At 35.2% G+C, this 27,580-nt stretch overlaps 1 protein-coding gene across 3 annotated transcripts; it reads left to right on the top strand.

The window, feature by feature from the left end:
* On the top strand, positions 1–27,287 carry LOC138713291 (cellular tumor antigen p53-like). Of its 3 annotated transcripts, none has more exons than XM_069845275.1 (9): positions 1–182; positions 1,718–1,804; positions 2,678–2,819; positions 3,011–3,133; positions 5,172–5,358; positions 6,811–7,036; positions 8,944–9,139; positions 11,519–11,655; positions 16,002–27,287. In XM_069845275.1, exons 2-9 carry the CDS (start codon positions 1,740–1,742, stop codon positions 16,015–16,017), a joined length of 1,092 nt encoding a protein of 363 aa, XP_069701376.1. In that variant the 5' UTR covers positions 1–182; positions 1,718–1,739; the 3' UTR covers positions 16,018–27,287. The 3 variants fall into 3 exon arrangements, with proteins under 3 accessions (XP_069701376.1, XP_069701382.1, XP_069701390.1); XM_069845281.1 differs by having other exon boundaries at positions 30–51; XM_069845289.1 differs by lacking the exon at positions 1–182 and adding an exon at positions 1,338–1,362.
* The last annotated feature ends 293 nt before the right edge of the window (positions 27,288–27,580 follow it).

Raw genomic sequence — 27,580 nt, 5'->3', positions numbered from 1 at the left:
TGTTGACGACTCCGAATATGGTCTGAGGTCTGGGATGCTGTGTTGTGTAAAGTTGCGTCATATTATAATATTTAGAATGTAAAATATGTACATTAATTAATTAATTAATGAAGTATCGTAAGATTCTAATAAGTTATTAGATATATTACTGAATATTGTTCATCTGGTGTTAGAAAACTGAGGTAAGCACCACTGTGATGCTGACTTGACGTAAAGACTGGGTGCCCACTGAGTGAAGTCCCGGACTGAACCTGAACCCAAAATGTGTTATGTCGAATAACGTGTGTTTATTTTAATGAAGGCCAAATCAGAAATAACAGCAGGGATAAAAGAGCTTTGGGGTGGGCCCGCCCGAAGTGCTGTCGTTTCTTATATAGGAAGAATGCGCCCATAGCAGACAAGTGTTTTGTTTACAGTAAATGTTCAGCACATCATCACCACTTCTTAGAAGCTCTGTTTTATTTTCTTTGGACCAAAAATACAATACTGCATTGCTAAGAAATGTCGGGGGTGTATGTTTTCATAGAGTAATTTTACCTGAACTGGAAATACAATATGGCGTTGCTATGAAGTGGCGGTGATATGCTGAAAATTTGCACATTTACATTTACAATATATCATTGACACAGCTGTCGATAAATTGATCATTAATATTAGAAGACATGGTAGGATGATCGTTTACCTCCGCTGACGTGAAGTCAGCAGTCGACTGGTTAGTCTTAGCCCTCTATGGACTGTCAAAAATCACCTAAACAATTTCAACAATATGTTCATAACAATCAAATATCTACACTGGAACAATGACTACTAATGTTGGTATGGACCTACCTTAATCTTTACTGAAACATTCAAAACTATGTAATAAAAGCACTGGAGCAGCACACCATATTGTAATGCGACTGGAAACAACGTACATGTCATAAACTATTGCATTCGAGGGTACCTTATAGCAGGATTTACCTTTAAATATTCATGTTCTGCATACATTAAACAGAGACTAGGCTATTGTTGGGAGGAATATACAGGTAGTTAGTAATAATATTAGTGACAAAATACCGTTTCCATTTGCTGTGACGAACGCATTTACGGGCCAAGAACTGGAATTCTAAGGAAAGAGGGTTGTCCTATTAAACAGAGATTGTTGTTGTGAGGAATTCGCATGTAGTTGGTAGGGATGTTGGGTGGCTAAGTCACAAACAATAGTTGGCAATACTGTAATCCAGACATTCAGTTTGCAGACAGGTGTTACATTCAGGACAATGGAGCAAGGTGGAAAGAAAAAAGTTTTAAGTGTTGAAGATAAAGTTAATGTTGAAAAGCAAATCGGGAATGGTGCCTGATACCTTTTTGTTGACATTATGTGTAAGTAATTACCGCGTGTATACTGAACAGATCTTGTTGACTGATGCCTGAACATATATTGTTAATATAAATTATACACAGTAAACGAAATAAGGAATGGTGGAGACTTTTATGGATTAAGAGGACAACTTAGTTTTATTGTTACTATTTTTGTTACTTCCATTGTATCATTGAGTAATACTATTAAAAATAAAAAAAATATATATATTATTAATGCAAAGATAGTCTTCATGTGGATTAAAGTCACCAATTTAACCAGCAATGCAATTTACGCTAGGTACTACATAGTCCAAAACACAGTTTCAGTTCCTACCATGAATGAGAATTTGCATAAAATGTATATGTGTTGTTTCAGGAATTAATTTCTAAGTAGCAGAATGACAGAATCATTTTCAAGCAGCCAGGAGAGTGATATTCTGCCTCCGGAGTTCAAGACTGTCCTGTAAGTTGCTGTTGCTAATAATGATATTAACTTATTTGTATACCGGTAGTGCCATTTGTAATCCACGCGATAGCTTGTTAGCTAAACTTGTACTAAAATTATTATATTTCATGTACATCATTCCCTGATAAATTGACTCGTAGATACTGAATATGAACAAAATCCGTCCAATAGTTTAGTAGAAATCGCTGTACACAGACAGACTAGTACTAAAATTATTATATTTCATGTACATCATTCCCTGATAAATTGACTTGTAGATACTGAATATGAACAAAATCCGTCCAATAGTTTAGTAGAAATCGCTGTACACAGACAGACTAGTACTAAAATTATTATATTTCATGTACATCATTCCCTGATAAATTGACTCGTAGATACTGAATATGAACAAAATCCGTCCAATAGTTTAGTAGAAATCGCTGTACACAGACAGACTAGTACTGAAATTATTATATTTCATGTACATCATTCCCTGATAAATTGACTCATAGATACTGAATATGGACAAAATCCGTCCAATAGTTTAGTAGAAATCGCTGTACACAGACAGACTAGTACTAAAATTATTATATTTCATGTACATCATTCCCTGATAAATTGACTCGTAGATACTGAATATGAGCAAAATCTGTACAATAGTTTAGTAGAAATCGCTGTACACAGACAGACTAGTACTAAAATTATTATATTTCATGTACATCATTCCCTGATAAATTGACTCGTAGATACTGAATATGAACAAAATCCAACCAATCTTGAAATATATTTTTGAAAAATACTTGGTAAGCGTAATGAGAAAGTAAAAACAATGTTGCTAAATTCTTTACATTTCACAGCAATATTAATGTATGTGTCTTGTGTAATTTTAAGGACTGCAGAATACGCAGAAATCATCAACACTGTTCAGGTTGAAGATCCCTACACTGCTGATGTACAGGTGGAAGAGGTCAATTCCATAGATATTGAACAGCTGCATGCATTGGAGTTTTCAGATGTCGAGAATTCTATATTGGTGAATAAACATTCTTTATTATTATTATTATTATTATTATTATTATTATTATTATTATTATTATTATTATCATCATCATCATCATCATCATCATTTCATTTTGTAACATACAACAAAAGAGGAGATTAACAATGGATTAAGATGATTTAGGTGTAAGTGTTACATTGCATTTACTAGATTCTTGTTTTCAGCTGTTGGCACCACTGCCAAGCACGCCATCCCCGACATGTGTCATGCCAGCAACAGAGGAGTATGTAGGGCCATACAATTTTGAAATTCAGATCGATGGACGATCTTCTGGAAAAAACTGGGTTGTGAGTATATTTCGTCTCTACTTTTTCCTTCTTCTACTAGTCGTTCTCTTCCTCTTCTCTTCACCTTATTCTTCTCTTCCTCTTTTCCTTTTGTTCCTAAGCTCATCAATGTGCTTCCATTTTTATTAGTTTCCTTTTTTTTTATCTGTTTACTTTTCCCCTATTCTTCACCCTCTTCCTTAGGCCTAACTTTTTTCTTCCTTCTCTATCCCTTTTTGGTCACCTTTTCCCTTTTATTGTTAAGTAAAATGGTGGGGCTGAGACCTTAAGGTTCCTCGGCAGAATCTGCTCGCGCACTAACCCTTCAAGCATGGTTACATATTCGATCTGTAATGCCATATCGACGGCCCAGTTTAAAAGGGAAGCAACTTTGTGGGGTGATAGTGCAGGACATTTGGAGCTGTTTGATATGGGGAATGTATGTTTATCAGGCACCAAAGGGACGTTAAATTTTGAGCAACTTGCCTACCTGCAGGAGTTAGCACATTTATAGTGACGTAGCTCTGAAAGGTGGCTTCAGTGGACATGCTTTCCCTGGCCCAAAATGTCCTGCCCTGCCACCATATTGTGGCTTTTAATTCACAACACAATGTTGCTTTTATTCACAACAATAATGACTTTCTATAACTAAACCGAAACACTCCCGTCAACAATGAGTATTTCACTCCACACATCAACACAGTATTCGTTATTGCACTCCACAGACGACAATGACAATTCACTTGGATTATTGAGAACAACAATGTACTGCTAATCTCAACTAATGTTCACAAAGCACTATTTACAAAACAAAACTGTCAGTTCTCAGTTCACAGTTCGTTGCCTTGGCTAGTTCTTCTAGCTCATTCACTCAAGTTCACGGTATATCGAACCCAAGACTTCCAGAGACAGTCCACTGCACTCGAACTCAAGAGTTCCGGATACACCGCACTCGCCTGGTCGCTGCTACAGTTGCGGTCCTCCTCAAGTCGAACCCAGGTCTCGAAGGCTGGCTTCCTAGCTCGTCCACTGCTGCTTGACAAGACTGACTCGCTGTTCTAAACTGGCTCTCTTTGAAGGCTGCTCGCTTTTTATTAGTTAAAACACACTTTCCAGAAATTACGATTTCGAGAACAATCTCGTTACAACAATCGGTTCGCGTGGCTTTTCGAAACTTCCAGTTTCCCCCCTTTGCTTCGCACCACACCGCACATGCCCTTGCAATAGATGCGTGCGCAACTTCCTTTGCCGCGCCACGCCACAGTGGCTGCCGACTTGCGTCTTTCCCCTCTTTGCCGCCAGTCTCGTCACATGCCATCCCTCCTGCGGGACGCATGCTCGATTCCCTGCTGTCACAATATGAAGATTTTTACAATCTATTTGAAACACCATCGGTCTTACTAATAAACCGTGTATAGTTTTTATACGAGCCTTATGTAGAGTTGAGACAGAAAACGTTACTAATAAACCATGCATAAGCGATGGATGTATAAACAGGCTGTAACTATACAATGGGAATTGCTTTGCAGTATACACGAAACCCCTTGTTTAAATGTTGTATATAGAGAAAAAATGGCCGCCTCTGTAACAGCTGTTCGTATCGACTGTCATTTTATGATGATAAATGCCTAGAAGAACACACCAAAGGTTATAGAATTATTAAAATAATATTGCTGTAGCTTGTACTCTTTGACCAAAATATAGTATGGTAATCGATTAGAACCAGTTGTACTATCGATACTTAACACGCCACACTAGAGCGCTCTACCGGATGCAATAGAGAACCTCAGATATTCTATTACTTTTTGTAAGGAAGTAATGACGAAACTATGACGTAGCTGTGTAACAGTTATACTGTTACACACGACGTATGTAGTGATTATTAGTAAGGAATTTACACACGACTTATAAACGAGCTACTCATTGTATAAATATAAGACAGTTAAACGTCTGTATATAGAGTTTTTATTAGTAAGACCGCATGTATATAATATATGTGCGTATTATCTCAATTTTTTTAATACCAGTGTCTTAGTAATAAAACGTTCTTTGTGTACAGTTTTCGTACGACCTTTACAAACTCTTCATAAACATGAATTCCGCCATCCACCTTGGCTTCAAATGTGACGGTGCACCTCCTGGACTCTACATTCGAGCCTTGCCTGTCTACTGTGGAACTGAGGCATTCCAGGAACCTGTCGTTAGATGTCTCCACCATCGCTGTCAAAATGATGTCCATAATCAAGGTGAGTGTACATGGTTGTAATTGCACGTTCAGATAATATCCATGTTTCACTTCCAAAAAGCAATAGTCGAGATAAAATAACAGTGTCATCAGTAAATTCTAAGTACTGAGACATTCTGTTAAACACCGAAAGATTTGTACCACATGCAGATTTCTAACTCTTAACCAGGAGTTCTTATACCTACATAATTGGGTAAAATCATGTCGGGTTCATAGGCCGAGCAGTTTTTTGGTGCACAAGATTTGTGCAGCCAGCATATCGTGCCTAAGATCGCAGGTTCGAGTCCCGACTGTCAGTTGAGTCTGTGGCAAATGTTGGAAAACAGCAGTGGCATAGCATGAAATTTTGAGCAGGGGAAGCTAACTGAAGTTGTTTTTCTTGTACATATGAGAAAACATATTACAAAAATACAGTCTTAAAATAAATAGTAGTCAATGTTAAATCAGCAGTCCGAAGATTGGTTGGAACCTCGTAAGTAACACCAATAAGGCATGACCTCAAATGGTACGTAGTAAAATATGATTTCATATCTCTAACAAATAGACACAGTCATTTGTTTTTTAAATCGCACTTTTGTTCTTAAGTCAGTCTTGATAATTGTCCTAAAAATTCAAGTAAATTAGTGTCAGGAACTGTTATTTCACTCATTATTTATTATATCAGCCACAGTGCACACTAACACTTCAACTGAACACAACTGACGAAAAGGGATAACTCGGAAACTACTTAATTTCAATGTTAAAGCTAGCTTCTTGCGAGCCTTGCAACCAGGGTAGTTTAGTTAGAAAAGGATGGAAAATCTGCGGGGTGGATTACACAGAAGAATGAGTGTAAGAAACCAGTCTGCTTGGAAGCTGGTGTGTGCAGGCTTCTTGTTTACTGCTGCATCACAAATCATCCTGAGCTGCCGCATCACAATATTTAACGCGTAAATATAAATTCTATTAAAATTAATCAATAATTTTGTTCATAAACTGCAGGTTTATTATGAAATTATTATTAATTGGGGAAGCTGAGCTTTTTAGCTTACATTGACGCTGTGCCACTGGAAAACAGTTGGTGGAAGCTTGTGGGGTTTCAGTTAACTGAAATTCAAATGATTTTGTTCCATTTTAAGACAAAAAAAGCATTCCAGTATAAAAAGAATTAAAATTATTTTAATTAAGTCTAATGTTACATAAAATTTAAGAATACTCACGTATTCTATAAATATTATACAATTTATGATTGTCCATTTCGTTCATTTGAGATTCACAGTCTGTGGACAAATTTCATCGTGTAGGATTTAAAAGTTTAAAAATACCACTTGGGTTCATGTTTATTTTCCTGATTATACCCTTCAAACTAATGTTAATTCACAGTTGTCCGATTCTGTTGAAGGTTATAAAACCAGTCATGATACATTCTCTTACGTTTCGTACAATTCCTAAGATTGATGCTGGATTGTTGCAGGTATTCTGGACGCAGTTTTGGATCATGTTATGAGGATCGACAGTCCAAAAGCCATCTATGATTTTGATGAAAGCAGCAAAAGACGAAGTGTCCGTGTGGCCCTGGATGCCCCACAAGCAGGGTCTGAATGGGTGACCATTGCATTTAAGTTCATGTGCAAGAATTCATGTACTTCTGGAATGGCCAGGCGCCCAATAGAGGTCATTTTCACACTTGAAAATGAAAAGTAAGTAGTTGTTATTCAATCAACTGTCCAAAGACAGGTCTGAATCTCACAAGTGATACCAATAAGGCACCACTTACGAGGCAGCTAGGCCAGGACATTATGGGGTAGGGTGGCCAGTTCCTTTCCCTCTCCATTGCATACATTGCTGATATATTCCACTAATCAGACTTCAGATGTATACAAACAATTGAGCATTTGATGTAATAATTATGTTTGGGTATAAAATTATTTAAAAATGGTGTGTGTCCTTCAAGGGAGAACAGAAATCACCTCGATTAATTAAATTCAAGAAATTATCCAAAATAAACTGTGTTTTCATCCTACAAGCAGCTGACAATAACAACTATCCAGGTTGCCAGGTGATGATAGGAAACAAAAGATGTGAGAACAAATGAATGAGATGTATAAAAAAATTGAATTCTCTTTCAAATTTAAGTATATAGAGGTGCCATTTGAAATTTCAGAGAGATGTGAAACAAAATGCAATTAACACTGGTTTTAAACTTCTCCATCAATATCTAAATTGACTTTTTTTTTTTGTTTGTTTAAATTGAATTAAATTATAATAAATAATTACTTAGACTGCAGAGTTTTGGAATGAAAGCCCGATATAAATATACTGTATACATTTTGAGCAATTGTGAGCAATTTTGTGGCATTGACTAACCTCGGATCATGGTGTTAAGCTTTGAGCATGAAATATTCAATCAAAATTAATTTATTAATTACGTGAAGAAAATAAATATAAGGTGGGTGCTCCTGTTATGGCCATGTTCCTGATATGGCCACCCCCCCCCCCCCATTGTGAGGTAGTTAGCCAAAAAATCCGCTAAATTGCAGCAGCATCCAGTGAAAGGACATCCTGGTATGTCACTTGATCGTTTTCCATCCAGTCAGGTTGAGCAATATGGCATCAGTTGCCTGTTTTGCGGTTTTCATGTGACCTCTTCTTATTTTTCTCTGGTAAGTTTCCTTTGTTTTATGCATGTTTTTCAAATACTTGTTTCATGAAAACCATCGTACTCCATTCAGTTTTTAATGTTCTGTTGATTGGTGTTGTCGTTGATGGCGTATCTTTTACGAGTTGTTCATAATCAAACGATTTTCGTGAAAGCTTACCTGCTCCTGATATGGCCATATCAAATGCACCATGGCCATATCAACTTCATTTCACTTTTATTTTTTCGCCTGACAAATTTACATGCCTTATAGGGATTATGCAAAAATTTTGTATTTTAATAAAAACAACTTAATTTTTATGGAAAAACCTGTTTTAACTACACTTTTGAATTATAAAAAAGATTATTAAGTGTCATGTTTATTCATTTTACACCAAAATTATTTAATTTTAGCACAACTGCGCTATCAAACTGAAAACAATCACGATTTGTAGAACATGGAACAAGGGTGGCCATATCGTGTGCACATGTTCCTGATATGGCCACTAGGTAGACTTTTGGAATTTGGGACTTTTTGGACAATTAAAGATATTTTTATGGGGAAAGGAAATTGTTTTAAGAAAGTCCATTAGACTGAGAACGAGTAAGAAAAAAGTGGTTTACATTTTTTTTTCAAAATGGCGGCTAGAAAAATTCTCAAACCTCAGCATGGCCATATCACGGACACCTACCTTACATGTCTTTTACACTGTACTGTTTTCATCAGATAATAAATCCTAATCATCTTTCTTGTCGTCAGAAGAATCAACAACATGTTTCTATTTATAGAAGGAATGGATAATCTCCTGGTGTTTTCCATGCATATTTTTTCGATCCTTGCAGTCTTCATAAAAGCTGCTCTTAAAGGGAAAAGGAGTGTCTAATTTTGTTTAATCTAATAAATTATTTGAAAATTAAATATTTACTTCTCTGACAAATAATTTTTGTTACATTTTTATTCCCATGCAGTGGGGTTGTATTTGGACGGCACAAGATGAAGGTACGAATCTGTAGCTGCCCAAAGAGAGACAAACTCAAGGAGGAAGAAGACTTGAAGTGGAAGAATGGTAACACAGTGCCCAATGGAAAGCGGGCTCTTTCTCCTGCAGCTGCTCAAGTAGGCACCCGCCCTGCGAAGCAGAAGTTTGGTGAATTTCTACGACAGGTAACTATGGCAACGTGCTGGATGTAGCCTTACTTTTACTAGGTTAGATTACGTTACATCGCTGTGATTTCCAACTGGATGCTCTTTGACCAGGGTTGCCACATTTCATTTTTCAGAAGTAGTAACAAAATTTGGGGATTCTAAACCCGTAAGTTCCGACTTTCTTTAACCTTCATTAATTGTCTACTGTTTTACACAAAACATACAATTACTAGAAATGTGATTTTTTAGTTTTAACGATGTACAGTAGTGGCAAAAAAACCGGACCGACCCTTGTAGCTGATTTCAGAGTCTTGTTCACTCCAGAGCACGATAGACTGGTAACTAAGACTTTCGTGGTTCGAATCCTGCCTGGGAAGGAAACTTTTTTTTGTTCCTTATTCAAATTTATTCCCAATACTTTTCAATTGCTGGTAAAATTCATGTTCTGGGAATAATAAGTTAATTAAGTAGTAAAATATCACTGCAATCGAAAAGTATTGGCAATAAATTTGAATAAGGAAGAAAAAAAAGTTTCCTTCCCAGGCAGGATTCGAACCACGGAAGTCTCAGTTACCAGTCTATCGTGCTCTGGAGTGAACAAGGCTTTGAAATCAGCTACAAGGGTCGGTCTGGGTTTTTTTTTTTGCCACTACTGTACAAAACAATGTGTTCAAAACTTAATTTTAGGCCTGGAAAATGCAAATCCCTTAATTATTTAAGTCCAAAATTAAATGAAATATATTTGCAAAAAAATTACTTCATAATAACGATATTTTCAACAAAAGAATAGATTTTATGAAGAATTATCACGAAAAATTACTCTTCCAAATAAAACGTGAAAATTTTCTTCGTCATAAGATATACTTGAACATTTCTACATATAGTCCACTGAGTTAACTCTGTGGTAGCACATCTGCCTCCAGACTAACCAGACTGCCTTTGTGACATCAAGAAGGCAGTGCCGTTAGGCCCTCACAGTCGAATGAAATTGAATTATGAATTTAATTAATGATGCAAACAATTTTCTGTTAGTTTGAAGAGGATTGTTTCAATAATAATTAAAAAAGATGTAATTTTATTGTTTCTTAAGTTTCTTTAGAGTGCGTAATATGTGTTTTAATCACCGAAATAAGGGTAAAATAATCAAAAGCAATGCCTTCTCGTCGAGAAGTTCTCGATCTATACACACATGATGGCAATGTTACTAGTCAAGAAGGCTTTGTTGATTCAGTTTCATTTTTATTAAAATGCAACATTCCACTTCAATTATCCGAATCCCAGTAATCAACGTCACTTGACAGATGATTTTCAATAAATCTTAATATTAAACAATCTCTGATACGTGACTATCCATAATATCATATAGCAGAAGCTATAACATAACCTAACTAATATAATGTACACAAGTGTTACAAGTTTTAATTAACGACGATGACATAAAAAATAAACATGAATAATTTTAAAAGGAATAATTATTGAATGTACAATTTTCAAATTTGAATGTGGTTGGTGGTTCAATTGATGTTATATTGGACTTGTGTGTAATAGAAGTGGAACTCGTTGATTTAGGCCTACATGGTGTATTCAACTTATTCAGGATTTCCGAATGGTGCTCTTCATTTATTTGTAAATCGGATTTCAGCAGATGCATAGGTATGATCAGTGATTTTTATTAATTCTTGTTCTTGAATGCCAATGCGAGTCATATTTGAAACTGCTGTGCATCGACTGGGAGTGGTTTGTAATTTTGTATATATATATATTTTTTTTTTGACGTCCAGACCTGCGCAGTTTCAAATGTTGGCAAGCAAAGAAACAAATGCTAGAGACGCGATGAAATTAAACAAATGCTAGGGACGCGATAAAATTGTGCGATAAGCAGCCATGATTGGTTGAAATACGACCTTTCGTACCGTTTTATTGGTCAAAAGTAGTATGACATAGTAAGAGTGTAATAGTCACCATAAAATCACACCTATAACCATTACTAATCTTGTATTAGTACTGTAAAACTTGGTATTATAAAATATACACACACACAACCCAACGAACCTGATGCTACTGGAGCTAAATTACAGCTGTGAGCAGTATGGGATGAAGATAAATGCCAACAAGACGAAGACCATGGTTATCGGAAGAAAAATAAAGACTGTAAACGTGCGAATTCTAAATGAGGCAGTAGAGCAAGTGGACAGCTTCAAATACTTGGGATGTACTGTAAGCAGTAACATGAGCTGCTGCCAAGAAGTGAAAAGGAGGATAGCAATGGTAAAGGAAGCTTTTAATAGAAAAAGGAGCTCTGAAGGAAGAACTAAGGAAGAGACTAGTGAAGTGCTTTGTGTGGAGTGTGCATTGCATGGGTTAGAAACGTTCCTAAGTGATGTGACTGTGTTTCAGATTCCAGTTCTTGGACTAGAGGAGTTCCTGGATGTGACCGACTACGCCCAGTCACGACTTCTGAGGAAGCTTCGCATTGAGAAGAGAGAACCCACCGAAAATGAGCAAGCTTTGCTGCAGAAGTACAAGCATGAACTGTGAGTATAATATTTCTCATCTAGCTTCAGAAATGTGCATTAACTATTTATCCATTTATTTCTTTTTTAATTAATTTGACTTAAAATTGTTTAACTTCATGTTAAAAGTGTTAAAATTTTTAAAAAAGGTTATGTATCTTAGACGGCCCGTTTTGACGCCGACGCTGCGTCATCTTCAGTGTCCTATGAACTACTTTTGTTCCTGTTGATCTTGCATTCTGCCATTTGCATTCGTCAGTTGTAGGGGTGGGGGTGTGTTGCTCCTGTGGTGAGGGTGGTTGTTTCTGTGCTATGGATCATGATTTCGAATAATGTGTGGGTATTGAACTGTAATTGTATATTAAGTATATGTTGTGAGTATGTTATTGTATGTTTATATATTTCGTACTGTTCTAGGATGTTTAACTGTGGACTTTTTGGTGTGATATGTAGAATTTCCATATCTGTTTCTATATTATTATTGTCATGATTATTGTTGATAATGTGTTCTGCGTAATTTGATGTGATATAGGGTTTGGTTATAGCTTTAATATGTTCATTATATCTTGTGTGAAAGGATCTTCCTGTCTGTCCTATGTAAAAATGTGGACAACTATTGCATTTTACTTTGTAAACGCCAGTTGAATTGTATTTATTTGAATGTTTGATGTGATTATTTAGATATTTCTGTGTTGTGTTATTTGTTTTGTATGCTATCTTGTATTTTAGTTTTCTTAATGAAGTTGCAATTTTGTGAGTATTGGTATTGTGATATGTTAATGTTATGTATTTATTCTCGCGTGGTGTTTGTGTTGGTTTGTTATTACTTATTGTTGTTACTTATTTTATTTCTATTTAATCTAATTTTAATTTTAGTCCAGTTTAATTTTTATTTTAATTTAATTTAAAATTTATTCATTTACCTATTTATTTACTTGCTTATTAATTTATTAATTTGCTAACTAACAACTATTACCTAATAATAATAGTTATACGGTAATAATAATAATAATAATAATAATAATAATAATAATATGTTATGTACCCTATGATTGAGAGGAAATTAAACACAGAATAAATATGGGAAATGCCTGCTATTATTCAGTTGAGAAGCTTTTCCCATCCAGTCTGCTCTCAAAAAGCTGAAAGTTAGAATATATAAAAGAGTTATATTACCAGTTGTTCTGTATGGTTGTGAAAGTTACATTAGCAGTTGTTCTGTATGGTTGTGAAAGTTACATTAGCAGTTGTTCTGTATGGTTGTGAAAGTTACATTAGCAGTTCTGTATGGTTGTGAAAGTTATATTACCAGTTGTTCTGTATGGTTGTGAAAGTTACATTAGCAGTTGTTCTGTATGGTTGTGAAAGTTACATTAGCACTTGTTCTGTATGGTTGTGAAAGTTACATTAGCAGTTGTTCTGTATGGTTGTGAAAGTTACATTAGCAGTTGTTCTGTATGGTTGTGAAAGTTACATTAGCAGTTGTTCTGTATGGTTGTGAAAGTTACATTAGCAGTTGTTCTGTATGGTTGTGAAAGTTACATTAGCAGTTGTTCTGTATGGTTGTGAAAGTTACATTAGCAGTTGTTCTGTATGGTTGTGAAAGTTACATTAGCAGTTGTTCTGTATGGTTGTGAAAGTTACATTAGCAGTTGTTCTGTATGGTTGTGAAAGTTACATTAGCAGTTGTTCTGTATGGTTGTGAAAGTTACATTAGCAGTTGTTCTGTATGGTTGTGAAAGTTACATTAGCAGTTCTGTATGGTTGTGAAAGTTACATTAGCAGTTGTTCTGTATGGTTGTGAAAGTTACATTAGCAGTTGTTCTGTATGGTTGTGAAAGTTACATTAGCAGTTGTGAAAGTTACATTAGCAGTTGTTCTGTATGGTTGTGAAAGTTACATTAGCAGTTCTGTATGGTTGTGAAAGTTACATTAGCAGTTGTTCTGTATGGTTGTGAAAGTTACATTAGCAGTTGTTCTGTATGGTTGTGAAAGTTACATTAGCAGTTGTTCTGTATGGTTGTGAAAGTTACATTAGCAGTTGTTCTGTATGGTTGTGAAAGTTACATTAGCAGTTGTTCTGTATGGTTGTGAAAGTTACATTAGCAGTTGTTCTGTATGGTTGTGAAAGTTACATTAGCAGTTGTTCTGTATGGTTGTGAAAGTTACATTAGCAGTTGTTCTGTATGGTTGTGAAAGTTACATTAGCAGTTGTTCTGTATGGTTGTGAAAGTTACATTAGCAGTTGTTCTGTATGGTTGTGAAAGTTACATTAGCAGTTGTTCTGTATGGTTGTGAAAGTTACATTAGCAGTTGTTCTGTATGGTTGTGAAAGTTACATTAGCAGTTGTTCTGTATGGTTGTGAAAGTTACATTAGCAGTTGTTCTGTATGGTTGTGAAAGTTACATTAGCAGTTCTGTATGGTTGTGAAAGTTACATTAGCAGTTGTTCTGTATGGTTGTGAAAGTTACATTAGCAGTTCTGTATGGTTGTGAAAGTTACATTAGCAGTTGTTCTGTATGGTTGTGAAAGTTACATTAGCAGTTGTTCTGTATGGTTGTGAAAGTTACATTAGCAGTTGTGAAAGTTACATTAGCAGTTGTTCTGTATGGTTGTGAAAGTTACATTAGCAGTTCTGTATGGTTGTGAAAGTTACATTAGCAGTTGTTCTGTATGGTTGTGAAAGTTACATTAGCAGTTGTTCTGTATGGTTGTGAAAGTTACATTAGCAGTTGTTCTGTATGGTTGTGAAAGTTACATTAGCAGTTGTTGTGTATGGTTGTGAAAGTTACATTAGCAGTTGTTCTGTATGGTTGTGAAAGTTACATTAGCAGTTGTTCTGTATGGTTGTGAAAGTTACATTAGCAGTTGTTCTGTATGGTTGTGAAAGTTACATTAGCAGTTGTTCTGTATGGTTGTGAAAGTTACATTAGCAGTTGTTCTGTATGGTTGTGAAAGTTACATTAGCAGTTGTTCTGTATGGTTGTGAAAGTTACATTAGCAGTTCTGTATGGTTGTGAAAGTTACATTAGCAGTTGTTCTGTATGGTTGTGAAAGTTACATTAGCAGTTGTTCTGTATGGTTGTGAAAGTTACATTAGCAGTTGTTCTGTATGGTTGTGAAAGTTACATTAGCAGTTCTGTATGGTTGTGAAAGTTACATTAGCAGTTGTTCTGTATGGTTGTGAAAGTTACATTAGCAGTTCTGTATGGTTGTGAAAGTTACATTAGCAGTTGTGAAAGTTACATTAGCAGTTGTTCTGTATGGTTGTGAAAGTTACATTAGCAGTTGTTCTGTATGGTTGTGAAAGTTACATTAGCAGTTGTTCTGTATGGTTGTGAAGCTTGGACTCTCACTTTGAGAGAGGAACAGAGATTAAGGATATTCGAGAACAAGGTGGGTAGGAAAATATTTGGAGCTAAGAGGGATGAAGTTACAGAAGAATGCAGAAGTTACACAACACAGAACTTCACGCATTGTATTCTTCACCTGACATAATTAGGAACATTAAATCCAGACGTTTGAGATGGGCAGGGCATGTAGCACACATGGATAAATCCAGAAATGCATAAAGAGTGTTAGTTGGGAGGCCGGAGGAAAAAAGACCTTTGGGTATGCTGAGACATAGATGGGAGGATAATATTAAAATGGATTTGAGGGAGGTGGGGATATGATGATTGGGACTGGATTAATCTTGCTCAGGATAGGGACTGATGGCAAGCTTATGTGAGGGCGGCAATGAACCTCCAGGTTCCTTAAGTCATTAGTAAGTTGTACGGGGTCCGACAAATTGATCTGACTTTTTTAAAATGAGACAACACAATTGTATTTTAATGTAAGTTTTTTTATACTTATATAAAAGAGGCATTATTGCCATTTACTGACACCAAAGAACAAAATTATGTTTCGAAAATTACACCTTCCAAATAACGTCCATTTTTTCTAAAGCACTCCTGGAGTCTTACTCTGCCTACCTACCACGTCTCTGGCATACGAGAATCCTTGGCCTTCCTGTTGACTTACGTTTTGATGCTGAAAAATTCGTTCTTAAATTGTTTTCCCACAATAAAACGGCTGGGAACTCGCCCATGTCGACCCACATTGAAATGTAAGAAATACTGAATCGTTTGTTTTGAAAAACATCGCCATGGCAACGCCTGTTGCTATGCGTTCCACAGATCCATTGCAACTGAAATGACATCAATAATGGCTTCATTCCCTACCCTCCCACCGCTGTGCGACTGTCTTAGGCACAGTTACTGCCAACCTAAAAACGTCAGATCTTTTTGCCGCATTCTGTATATACTCTAGTAATGTACATTTTCAAGATCTGTACTTACTTGTTTTTTTTTTTCTTCAATTTTAGGAGCCTCCATGAGTAATGAAGCAAGCACCTGTGATATGTTAAAAGTCACTGCAAGATATTTTATTATATGGACAAGCAAGAAACACGCGAGGATCACAAGACATTGATTAAGATTTTGTGTCTTACATCTCAGGTTTGATATTTTGAGAATGCATAAGGATTTCTCTTATTTTTTTCATACTGAACAGTTTGTTTAGATTATTTTATTGTAGTACAAGATATACTAAAGCTGTCACCAGAAAAGAAACGACTTCTGACAGTTCTGTGACATCTGGTTTTAACTCCCATCTGCCCCTTAGCACCCCCAACTGAAACTGAATTCGTTTCTCACCTTTCTGACACCACGAGTTAAGTGAAAATGCTTCTGTCTGCCTCTGGTGGAGAGGAGGTTGGGAATGTTGAAAGTTGCAGTGCAGCACTCTAGCCATGACTCTTCTACGTGCTTCACTGGAGACGTCAGTGAATCTATTCTTTCCTTGTGACAGCTGTACTTAATTTTGCTTCAGATTATATATATATATATATATATATACACACACACACACACACACACACACACACACACACACACACACACACACACACACACACACACACACACACAGAGTGTTCGCCTACGGGTGAGGCCAGGAAAGCGGCATGTACTGATACGCCGCTTTGTGCGCGCAGTTGTTGAGACACGCTCGACAATCAAGGACATCAAGGTCGACAAGTTATCAGTTGTGAGCCAGATGTTGCAGTATTTAACACGTACAGTGCAGTTTCTTGACACAGTTGCTTAAATATTCAGCGTGTGTGTGAAACTTGTTAACAATGCAAAACGCAAAATTCACACTTGAACGAAGAGTTTTTATGTATGATGCATATGTGAAACAGAGTCATGTAGAGAGGTGCGTAGGCTATTTGAAGTGAAATATTCGGGTGCAACAATTCAGGGTATAGAAACTGTTAGACGTCTTGTTAACAAATTAAGGACAACAGGGTCGATAAATGCTACAATTCCTAAGCGAAAACAAAGAGTATTGACGGAAGAAAAAACTGATGAAATCAGTGCATCATTTACACGCTCTCCTAATAAATCTCTAAGAAGTGTTTCACAGGAAGTTAGTGTTTCAAAAACATCAGTCTTTACTGCTGCTAAACTTTTAAAATTAAAACCCTACAGAGTATAGTATAGAAAGCGGAAGCTTACGGATAGACGATTCCCGCAAGCGACACCGCAGGCAGGCTGCTTTCCTGGCCCCACCTGTAGGCAAACGCTCTGTGTGTGTGTGTGTGTGTGTGTGTGTGTGTGTGTGTGTGTGTGTGTGTGTGTGTGTGTGTGTGTGTGTGTGTGTATATATAGACACACACATGATATAGAGTTCTTAATGCATTTAATGTGTCAGATGCATTGAGATATAGAAAATACAGATCATTGCTCTTGCAGTGTTTCAAGTACCTATGTTCACTCATTTTTACCATTAAATAATATCCAGGAAGTGGTAGGAGTTGAGAAAGATTTTGATTTTTTTTTTAAGTTGTAATCACATACCTTATTACTGTAATGAGCATGGAGTCTCATTTCATTGTTATATATACTGGGTAATTCAGGAGAAATTGTAAACATTTTAGATGTTGATAGTATTGATTATTATGAGTATAAAAGTTCATATAAATATGTGTCAAGTTTTTCAATGGATGTGGAGATACAGTTGTTTGAATATTATGCGTAACAAGTGTTACTAGTAGCAAGAAGGAAAGACATATAACTTAATGATTACATTTATTGCTTATTTACATGGTATCAGTACGTTTGAACAGTTCAGTGTACTTTTCCACTCTGTTGAAAACAATAAGTATTGCTCTTTTGAGGTCATCTTTTTTGAGGGCTCCATTGTTCATAATGTGAACGAACAGTTCATGTCTTGTATTTACTTTGTTTTTGTACACTTCACCTTTCATCCACTCCCATAGACAAATCAATCAATCTTCTTAATGTATCCAGCTGTTTGCTGACAACATAAAGTCCACTATAGTCCACTGTAGTCTATTCGGTTGTTGTTTTTCACGAGAAATGAGGGGTATTTTGATCGGTGTTCATTATAGATGCCTGTTGCTAGTAGCCAGAGGTGGGGTGTGGTCAACTCCCATAGACAAAAAAAAAAAAAAAACCGACAGGAATAAAGTCTGGGGACTTTGGTGGCCAGTGCTTGTGATCACCGCTGCCTATCCCTCATTCGGGGAATATGAGATTTGGATGATGTGTCGCTTGACAGCCTAAAATGTAGAGAAACTCCGTCATGCTGGAAGTACATACCCATCTTTACAGCCAAGGAAACTACAAACAGCTGTTCTCTACACCCATTATGAACAGTGTTGCCCTCTCCTTTGTACATAATCAATAGTATGTTGTCATTTGTCATTTCTTCATACATTTGTAACGCTTTTTATGTGTAACATTAAAAAAATTGTACTTACACACCCACTGAAAATTGGACACGTGTTTGTATGAGCTCTGGAACTCAGAATAATTCATATTATCACCTCCTAAAATATTTATTGTTCCTTCCTGAATCACCCTGTATATATAAAGTATCCAAATAGATTTGACCAAAACCTTGAGAACTGATACAAGGGATTGATTGGAACATTTCTTGAATAGAAATCTGTGTCTGTCAGTGTCAGACTTCTTGTGCTACAGGATGTTAAAGAATCTATTTAAATTTGGCACCAAGGTTTCGAACGCAGTTCACGTTCTTAGTATTAAAATGTTTGCTCTGTGTTAGTCTTTTGTTATTTATCGCACTAAAAGAGCTAATTCTCCTCCTGACTTAACTTACATTAACCATCGGAACTATACATTTTTGCTAAGCTCACAGACAAGTGTTTTGTGTACAATGTAAATGGAATTTGGCTCTCCATCAGGACTGAAGAACGGCCATCTGTCAGCATCAGATTCATGTATGTCACCCAGGCCACGTTGGGTTTGAATATTCTTCGCATATACAGCGTGTTTAAAAAATGTAGGAATGTTAAGTGAAAATGAAGAGAAGCAAGAAAGTTTCAGTAAATATAAGTCCCAAAATTAACCATTTACGAAATAATGTCATTTTTTTTGTTGGTTGGGACCACCAGTGAACCGATTGCCTGGATACAGTAAAGCGACAACACTCATGCTTCGTATATATGCCATACTCTCCCCATCCCATTTCCTTCTAAGCATGAGACGATATCCAAACAGTCGATATGGTGAACAGTGGATGTAGGACTCAGTGGCGGCTGGTGGTTTGAAAATATGGTGGTGCACAATGGATATCGAAGAGGAGTTAAACATACTTTACTTTAAAATTTAAAACCGTGTATACCTGAGGGCGTATACATATAAAGCTAATTTATATGCAATTAATAAGTAAAATGACTAAATATAAGCATATCTATTTATGCAGAAAGTCCAAAAGTGGAAGAGGTCATGGGCGGAGTTCTCTATATTGGGATTTACCCTCATGAAAAACATTTGAGCACAGAATCGTCATCAGAATACTACAAAGTACCAAGTGCAACGTTTTCGTTCATAAAATTCAAATGCAGCTTTTGTAGGCTGTTGGGAGATAGCAGCACTTATTGTCAGAATAACAACTCTTAGAACTTTAAAGCAAAATACAAGCTCCTTTATGTATTGTGCCGTAGATGCAGATTCCGAATGAATACATTTTTCATGCTTATTACTTCGGACAAATGTCTAGATGAAACAGATACTTTCCTAGTGAATTTAGTTTCTTCTGCATTAACGTTGGTGTCCATGTCAGGGAGTGCGACAAACCGTTCTCAATGAGGAAAGCAGTAGACCACGCCTCTAACCCTCCCTGTCCCCGCACTAGCCGAACATCTCTATAAACTACCTTTCCTAGGTTTTCAACATCTCTGCAAACCAAGAGGCTCAGAGGCTCCTGCAGACGTACATAACAAGACGCCAGCTGCAGATAGTCATGAATGAAAATTGTAAAATAAAATTATATTTTTAATAGTAACAAAGCCAGGAGATTAGCAACATTACTGGGGGTGTACAAACCTGCAACCCCCTTGAGAAGCCGCCATTGGTAGGACTGCTCGAACGCATTCTTGGTCTTTGAAGAGAAGACTAGACAGATGCATTCAAGTGCATGGTGAACATTTTGAAAACCTGATATAAAATTATTTAGTTAACATAATCAAGTGGAAAATACAGGTTATATAGCTATATATAAAATAAAAGAGTAAGTTCACAATATAATTATATGACGTGATAAATAATTACAATATATAATGCATAAATCATAATAAGAGTAATTATATGTATTCAGTCACTGACTGAGAAGAAAATTTCTACTGAAGGATGCACTGGAAGGAATGGTGAACAGGAGAAGAGTTCGGGGCAGAAGAAGATATCAGATAGACAACATTAAGACATGCGGATCCTATGCGGAGATTAAGAGGAAGGCAGAAAATAGGAAAGATTGGAAAATGCTGGGTTTGCAGTGAAGGACCTGCACATTGTCAGAAAACATTGAATGAATTAATTCTGTTCTTACACACTAAATCTTTTTTCTAAGAAACTGAATGTGGGTAAAAGGTGTTCCTCATTTCCCATCTCAATATCTGGCAACCCTAATTTCAGGTCCAATTTCATGTGTTCCCGCATGGTTGATTCTGGTATTCCAAACTCAGCAACACATTTCCATGTGGATTTGACTGGACAGATTGTGTCACATCTGCACAGCATTCAAGCCTTGTGGATGGCCTTCCAGAGTTTATGTCCACTGGCCACCACTGTTAATAATAATAATAATAATAATAATAATAATAATAATAATAATAATGGTTTGTTTAACCTGGCAGAGCAGAATTACACTCACTGCATATTCATTAAACAGTGCAGACATGTTAAAGTTAATCACATGAATACCGTTTGAAATCTTAGTGTCAACTTTAAACAGTCATATTTTTTAACCTTAATATAATTACAGAACATTGTGGATTCAGACTTCGATCTTGTGACACACTACACACGGAAACTGATGTCTGATTTGTGTTGCATTATTTCATGATCAAATGAAACTGAGAGATGGAATAACTTTACAAGTATCACTTTTCATACACTTACAAATGGCTTTTAGAGAACCCGCAGGTTCATTGCCGCCCTCACATAAGCCTGCCATCGGTCCCTATTCTGAGCAAGATTAATCCAGTCTCTATCATCATATCCCACCTCCCTCAAATCCATTTTAATATTATCCTCCCATCTACGTGTCTGCCTCTCCAAAAGTATTTTTCTCTGAGGTCTTTCAACTAACTCTCTATATGCATTTTGGGATTCACCCATATGTGCTACATGCCCTAATCCTGTTTCGTACATTACACTGTCACAATTCCACTCACACAAAATATCTCAACAGTAGATGACTCTTGAAATGAGTATTGCAGTACTGCCAATATCTAGAAAGAAAAATAAGTTCAAGGATCAGTGACAGGTTAGGTTGGGTTTGTTCAGACGTTTGGTGTGCCTTGCATGTATACAATTTAGTAGATAGATAGGTTTACCCTGGATCATAGTGAAGAATGGAGTGCTCTTATAATCTATGATCAAAGATTTACCATGCACCATAGCAGAGGAAGGAGTACAGCATAATGGTGGTATAGTGAGGGTCACTAAGAACAGCTCCTAAACAGCAAATATCGCATTCTTGTCAATGTTGCCAACTGTTATCAGATATCACCATATGAAGTAAAATCACGAGCCTACATTCTGAATGACTTATTTAGGAAAAATTTTAGAATATGGATTGCACCTACTAAATTGTGTCTTAAAATACTAAAAAGAGCAGATTTGTCTGCGTTTGTCGAATGCGCATCATTATATTTACGAAAAGGCACTTTTCAGTGCCAATAATTTATTTTGTGTGCACAAGGTTGGAATTTTGAAGTAAGAGGGAAAGGGTGCAATCCATGTTCTGGAGTTTATCCCTTATTTATTTACCGTGCTTTACCTTTATGTTGGAAGGTTATTCTAAGTAATTTGCAACATATTTTCGTTGGCCAACTATACGAGAAAGAGATCAACATGTTAAGTATTTTGTCTGGCAATATGAAATTCATTGGTTTGACTAGACAATTGATTCACGAGACCTAACCTAAAAATGTACTTTTTTTTTTACCTCATGAAATTATTAGTACTAACTCCGAAAATCGAATATCACGATGAAATGTATGCTTAAGAATACTTACTCCCAATAATTTTGCTATTCTAGTTATAATTGCTGTCTACGTGAGCATAATTCCTTTTTCATTATCTTCTTTCGGTTAAATCTGAAAGAACAGAACGCCAGTAGGGGAAGTTATCCCCACTCTCGCAGCACGCTTTACGCTTTCTTGGTGTTGTCGCTACCATGCTTTTTCCTCTTTTTGACATTATTGTAATAAAACTTTAAACACGAAAGAAATTCATTAAAATGTGAAATGGTATTTCTATCAATCACCCACCTGCATTATCATACCCAAGTATGTTATATTTATTTACACTTAGGTCTATCTGACTATAGTCCTGACTTGTAACCACAATGCAACACAAAAAATAACTATTATGTATTAATATTAATATTTATATTAATTAACTAGCCGTACCCGTGCGCTCCGCTGCACCTGTTAGAAATAAATATAAAGTAATTACATAATTAAAATAGGACGTTTGATCCAGGGAACAACTTTTACAACAGCGCAAGATAATCTGCTTCGCTCATTACCCAATTTTTTTTGCATTGCATTTATTACATATATATTTTATGTATTTTAACACGATTCAATTGAGCATAGTTAAAATTTGAATTATAAAATAATGGATTGCTAAGCTAACGTACTATTACTGCATACTAAATCAATACACTCTCGTTGTTCGTTAATTCTCTGAGATTAAAATGAGTGTATATAAATATTATTTTACGAAATACAGAAAACGAATTTACAAAATAGCCTATCAAATTTTCTGTGCATAAGAAGCTATTTTAATCTTACCTGTCCTCGATTTACTCAGACGTTACTGTAATAACATTATAGCATTATGTCCATCTAGAGAAACTACACTTTCCAATGGTGAAATAATAATTAATTATACAAATCGATTAATTTAGCTTCTGATATTACTTCATACAAACACAGAAACATTCTCTGTAGGCTATGTTTAATAGCTTTCGATTGTTGATGTCCAAGGCCCCTGTTTCGATTGTTGTTGTCCAAGGCCCCTTATAGACGAAGTCATTTGTTCTTAATTCATTGCACCGTCTTAGATGGCGTTATTTTAATTTCAAAACTCATTTATCTCATTAAATATCAGTCCTATCAAACTTTTGTAAAGAATCGGAAATCATTTTTAAAGAAACTTTTGTTATGTAACTTTTTTCACAAAAATCAATAATAAGCGAGATATTTCGATTTATTTAATTCAGGGCCCCTTATAACCCCCCAAAAATAAAGTATTTTGAATGCCATATAGCCTAAAATCTAAGTTACAACGAACTTAATTTATATTCCAATTTTCATATAAATCGGTTCAGCCATTATCGCGTGAAAAGGTAACAAACATACAGACAGACATACAAACAAAAATTTCAAAAATGCGATTTTCGGTTTCAGGGTGGTTAATTATATATGTTAGGACCAATTATTTTTGGAAAATCGAAAATTACCAGAAAAATTTCGGCTACAGATTTATTATTAGTATAGATAATTACTACAATGTTCAAATTTCACTAGCTTACAGTAACCAGCTCAGAAATCTAGTATAATTTTAATTCCAGGGAACTTCAGTACCAACAATGTTTGTCTCAGCTGCCAACATAACAGTTACAAAATCACTACCATTTGTAGTATTTGTCAGTATCGAAATTCGAAACGAAGTTGGCAAAAGAAAATTCAACCTGGAAACTAAAAAATCACCAAAATCCATTAGCATATGTAGTAATGGGAGAAAAATGGTTAGGTTTCACCCTTAGGGTATGAAATAAGCTGACCCGGACTATACCACTGGATTACACCGTCAGTCTATGTAAAAATATAGGACATAGTAATCGGAGTATATAAGAAGGGACAGATTGGGTGGGTTTATAGCTTTCACAGTGATCACATTATGTTTCTAGAATGGTGTGCTACAATTTTGAGGATTATTTTCAATTATTTACGTACTTTTTTTTTTTTGACAAGATTTTTCTTGTTGCCAAACTTTCAGAACGGCCACGAGGTTCACTCAGCCTCCTATAAAATTGAGTACCGGGTCCTTCACGGGGATAAAAGGCTGTCAGAGCGTGGTGCCGACCACACCACCTTATTCTAGTGCCGAGGTCATGGAAAGCATGGGGCTCTACCTCCATGCCCCCCCCCCCCCCAAGTACTTTCCTAGCATGTGACGGGGATACCTTTACCTTTTTTTTTTCTCCCAAGTGTGATGTGTCAAAATATCGAAGTTTCTATTTATGTTATGGTTATGGACTGATAATCTCTCTACACAAATAAGCCTGTAACCATATGCATCTTCATTGCCTATATAAGGATTTTTATTAGTAGTAATGTAGGTTTGTCATAGTCTATTGTCCAGGTCCTGCAATTTGGTACAGGTTCCATTACATGTTTGTATTTGCAGTTCACAACCTCACCATCTTAGATTTATATAAAAATTTCCTTTTTATGTATTATCATTGTATGAATATAAGCACTGACGTTTTCATAAGTTTTATACGGAGTAATGCATATAAAACTAAACCATTTTTATGATTTATGTATGTGGTGTGAAATGCAGAAAGCCCATGCACTCACTTTTGAACCATGTGGCAACTATGGGAGAAGGCCAATTTTTATCTGGTTAGAGTTTTGTTTTATTTCACTTGAGAGATTTTTTTTTTACATTGGCAAGTATAAAGATGTGGTTAAGATTTGTTTTCGTTCTTCAACTTTATATTTTTTAAATGATGCTGAAAAAAATAATGACGTAGTAAATTAATATATTCTGAAGAACTGTTTATTATAATATGGAACATACATATAAGAACTGTGTTAACTTCATTTTAAGATTTAAAATTGGAAATACGAAAGACATCAGCACAAAATGGTTGATCTTTATTTATCACGCATTGTTGTTTATGTTCATTTAATAAACAATCTCGTCAATACTCTAATATTAATTCAGATGTAATTGTTACCTTAAAGAAAGGTATTAACAGTTTATGTTATTGTATTACCACAGTCTAGTATATACAGTCAGGAAGCTTTGAGTTGTGAGGGTGCTAGGAACAAAAGACTGTGCCAGTACTATTTTGCATTGTCTGTAATGAGGCGATATTAGCGATCCTAGTGGTTAGCAACTGTCTATGGATGTATATTTACTACGTATTGAGCGGTATTATGGTACATAATAATATAAGTTACTAATAATTTATTAAAATTAAATTATCTGTTGTCTCCCTGACGTAAGTTCATAAATTATTACTAAAAATTTAGCCATGTGTTGAATTTCTTTGCATTTCTTAAGCAGTCTTTTTTTTTTTTGCAACTATTATTACTTACTGTTTCTTTCTCTTCTTCAGCAGGACTACCATTTTATGATTTTTACTATCACACTTATCAACAGTTGACAATCACTTAACAAGCTTGCCAAAAATTTTTAAGAAACGTAAATTCCCTAACTTATTATTACATGTAATATTTTCAAATTATAGGTAGTCCAGCTGAATGGTTTATGAAACAGGCCCCTACTATAAATACTGCTTCTTCTAAAGCTGTCATGATTCTCGAATTAATCTTTCTGCATTTACTCCAAATAGGAAATTGTAATTAATTAATATGGTAAGTTTCATATCCACTTCTCTGTGTAACACTTTTGCAAAGAATATAAAGAATTAGTTTAATATTTGAGTGTTTCTTGCTGAGTAGTATATATATTTTACAAAGTATTTTAAAAACTGCATTCTATGATATATAGGTATTTTGTTGTTGCTCTTGTTTCATATATCTGTACGTTTGTAATTAGAAACATAATGTACACTGGCATTCATTACAAATTCCAGCAAGTTTTTATAACATTATTTTCTCGAGTAATTACTCCAGGAAACATGGCAGGGTCAGAATTAATTGATCCTGAGAAATTATGCAAAATATTAATGGATTACATTCCAACTTAATTTTAATTATTACTTTCTTTGTGTTTGATATTTTATTCCGTAATAATTAATAAACATATATTTGTGATTGTATTATTAGCATAATGTCGATATACTAAAAATTGTGCAAATAAAAGGTGAAAGATCAACTAAACAAAACAATAACAATAAAAAATGAAACGTTACTTTCAACTTTTTATTTAACAAATGAAATTATTACCATAACATGAGTGAAATTAATAAAATTCACTAAAATAGAATTAAATAATGCTGCAACGTAAGTAGGAATCTGAATGGAAAATAGGCATGTTGAACAGCATCAAATGTTCCGTGATATTGGTCTTTCTTTTGTTTATTTATCAAAGTCACTGTGAAACCATAAAAATTTACTGGGATTTCTAATAAACGCCAGTGTAAATGTTTGTATACATGCAAAGAGAATACTATTCAACTGTCACCATGTCCCATGTGTTGTTGTAGTAATATTATTTGATTCGGTGTTTAAATTCAGTGGCATGAGAAGTGGGTGACGAATTTTGCCTGCAGCTCTCTATCAGGGACTGGATTCTTTCATGTGCTGTAAATTTACGAACACGTCCTGCCAATCTCCCAGCCGTATACTTCCCTCCTGAAGAAAACCATGCCAAAAATTCTTGAACCTGCAAACCTATTATGTCAGTTTTTAAAAGTATGTATTATTTTGTCACGTAAACAAGAGAATATTGAAAATACAATACATAAGTTGCATTAAATTTATTTAATTAATATTTACAATCCTTATAAATAAGAACCAGTTGTTTAAAAATCTAAATATCATAATAATACCCAACCGAAAGCATAAATGTTTCACGCAATTACAAGGCTCCTATGTTACTTCCCCTCTTCCTCCCACCAATTCATGGCACATTGAATGAGATGCTTAAATTGTTAGTTTGATAAGCAGAGATTTTATAATTCGAAAACTCTTGCCCATGGTGACAGTCTTAAACTAGAAATAGGTGCATATAGTAGTAAGTTCAACATTATATATTTTTTTTATTGCATATATTCTGTTGTTACTGTTTATGAAGTATCATATGATAAATATATAACATCATGGACACAATAAAGGTTTACTTTAATTTCATTTTGAAGACAAAGTTTGATGCTGCAAAAAATTCCATCATCATCATGGCCTGGATTTTGGTTACTTATCAGATAAATAGGAACTTATAAATGTACGGAGATATGTAATAATTTGATCACATTATATTTTTGTTATTTTGGATTATTATGTCATAATATGGTAAAGAACCATTTTTCAGGTTAATAGGGAACTAAAACTGCAGAGATATAAGAAAATTTTGGATTCTTAATAATAATAATAATAATAATAATAATAATAATAATAATAATAATAATAATACTAATAATAATAAT

Source organism: Periplaneta americana, chromosome 2 (genome assembly GCF_040183065.1).
Source record: "Periplaneta americana isolate PAMFEO1 chromosome 2, P.americana_PAMFEO1_priV1, whole genome shotgun sequence".
In the NCBI taxonomy this organism is placed as follows: domain Eukaryota; kingdom Metazoa; phylum Arthropoda; class Insecta; order Blattodea; family Blattidae; genus Periplaneta; species Periplaneta americana.
The sequence above is the reverse complement of the archived record's forward strand: the minus strand, read 5'-3'. Positions and strand labels throughout refer to the sequence as shown.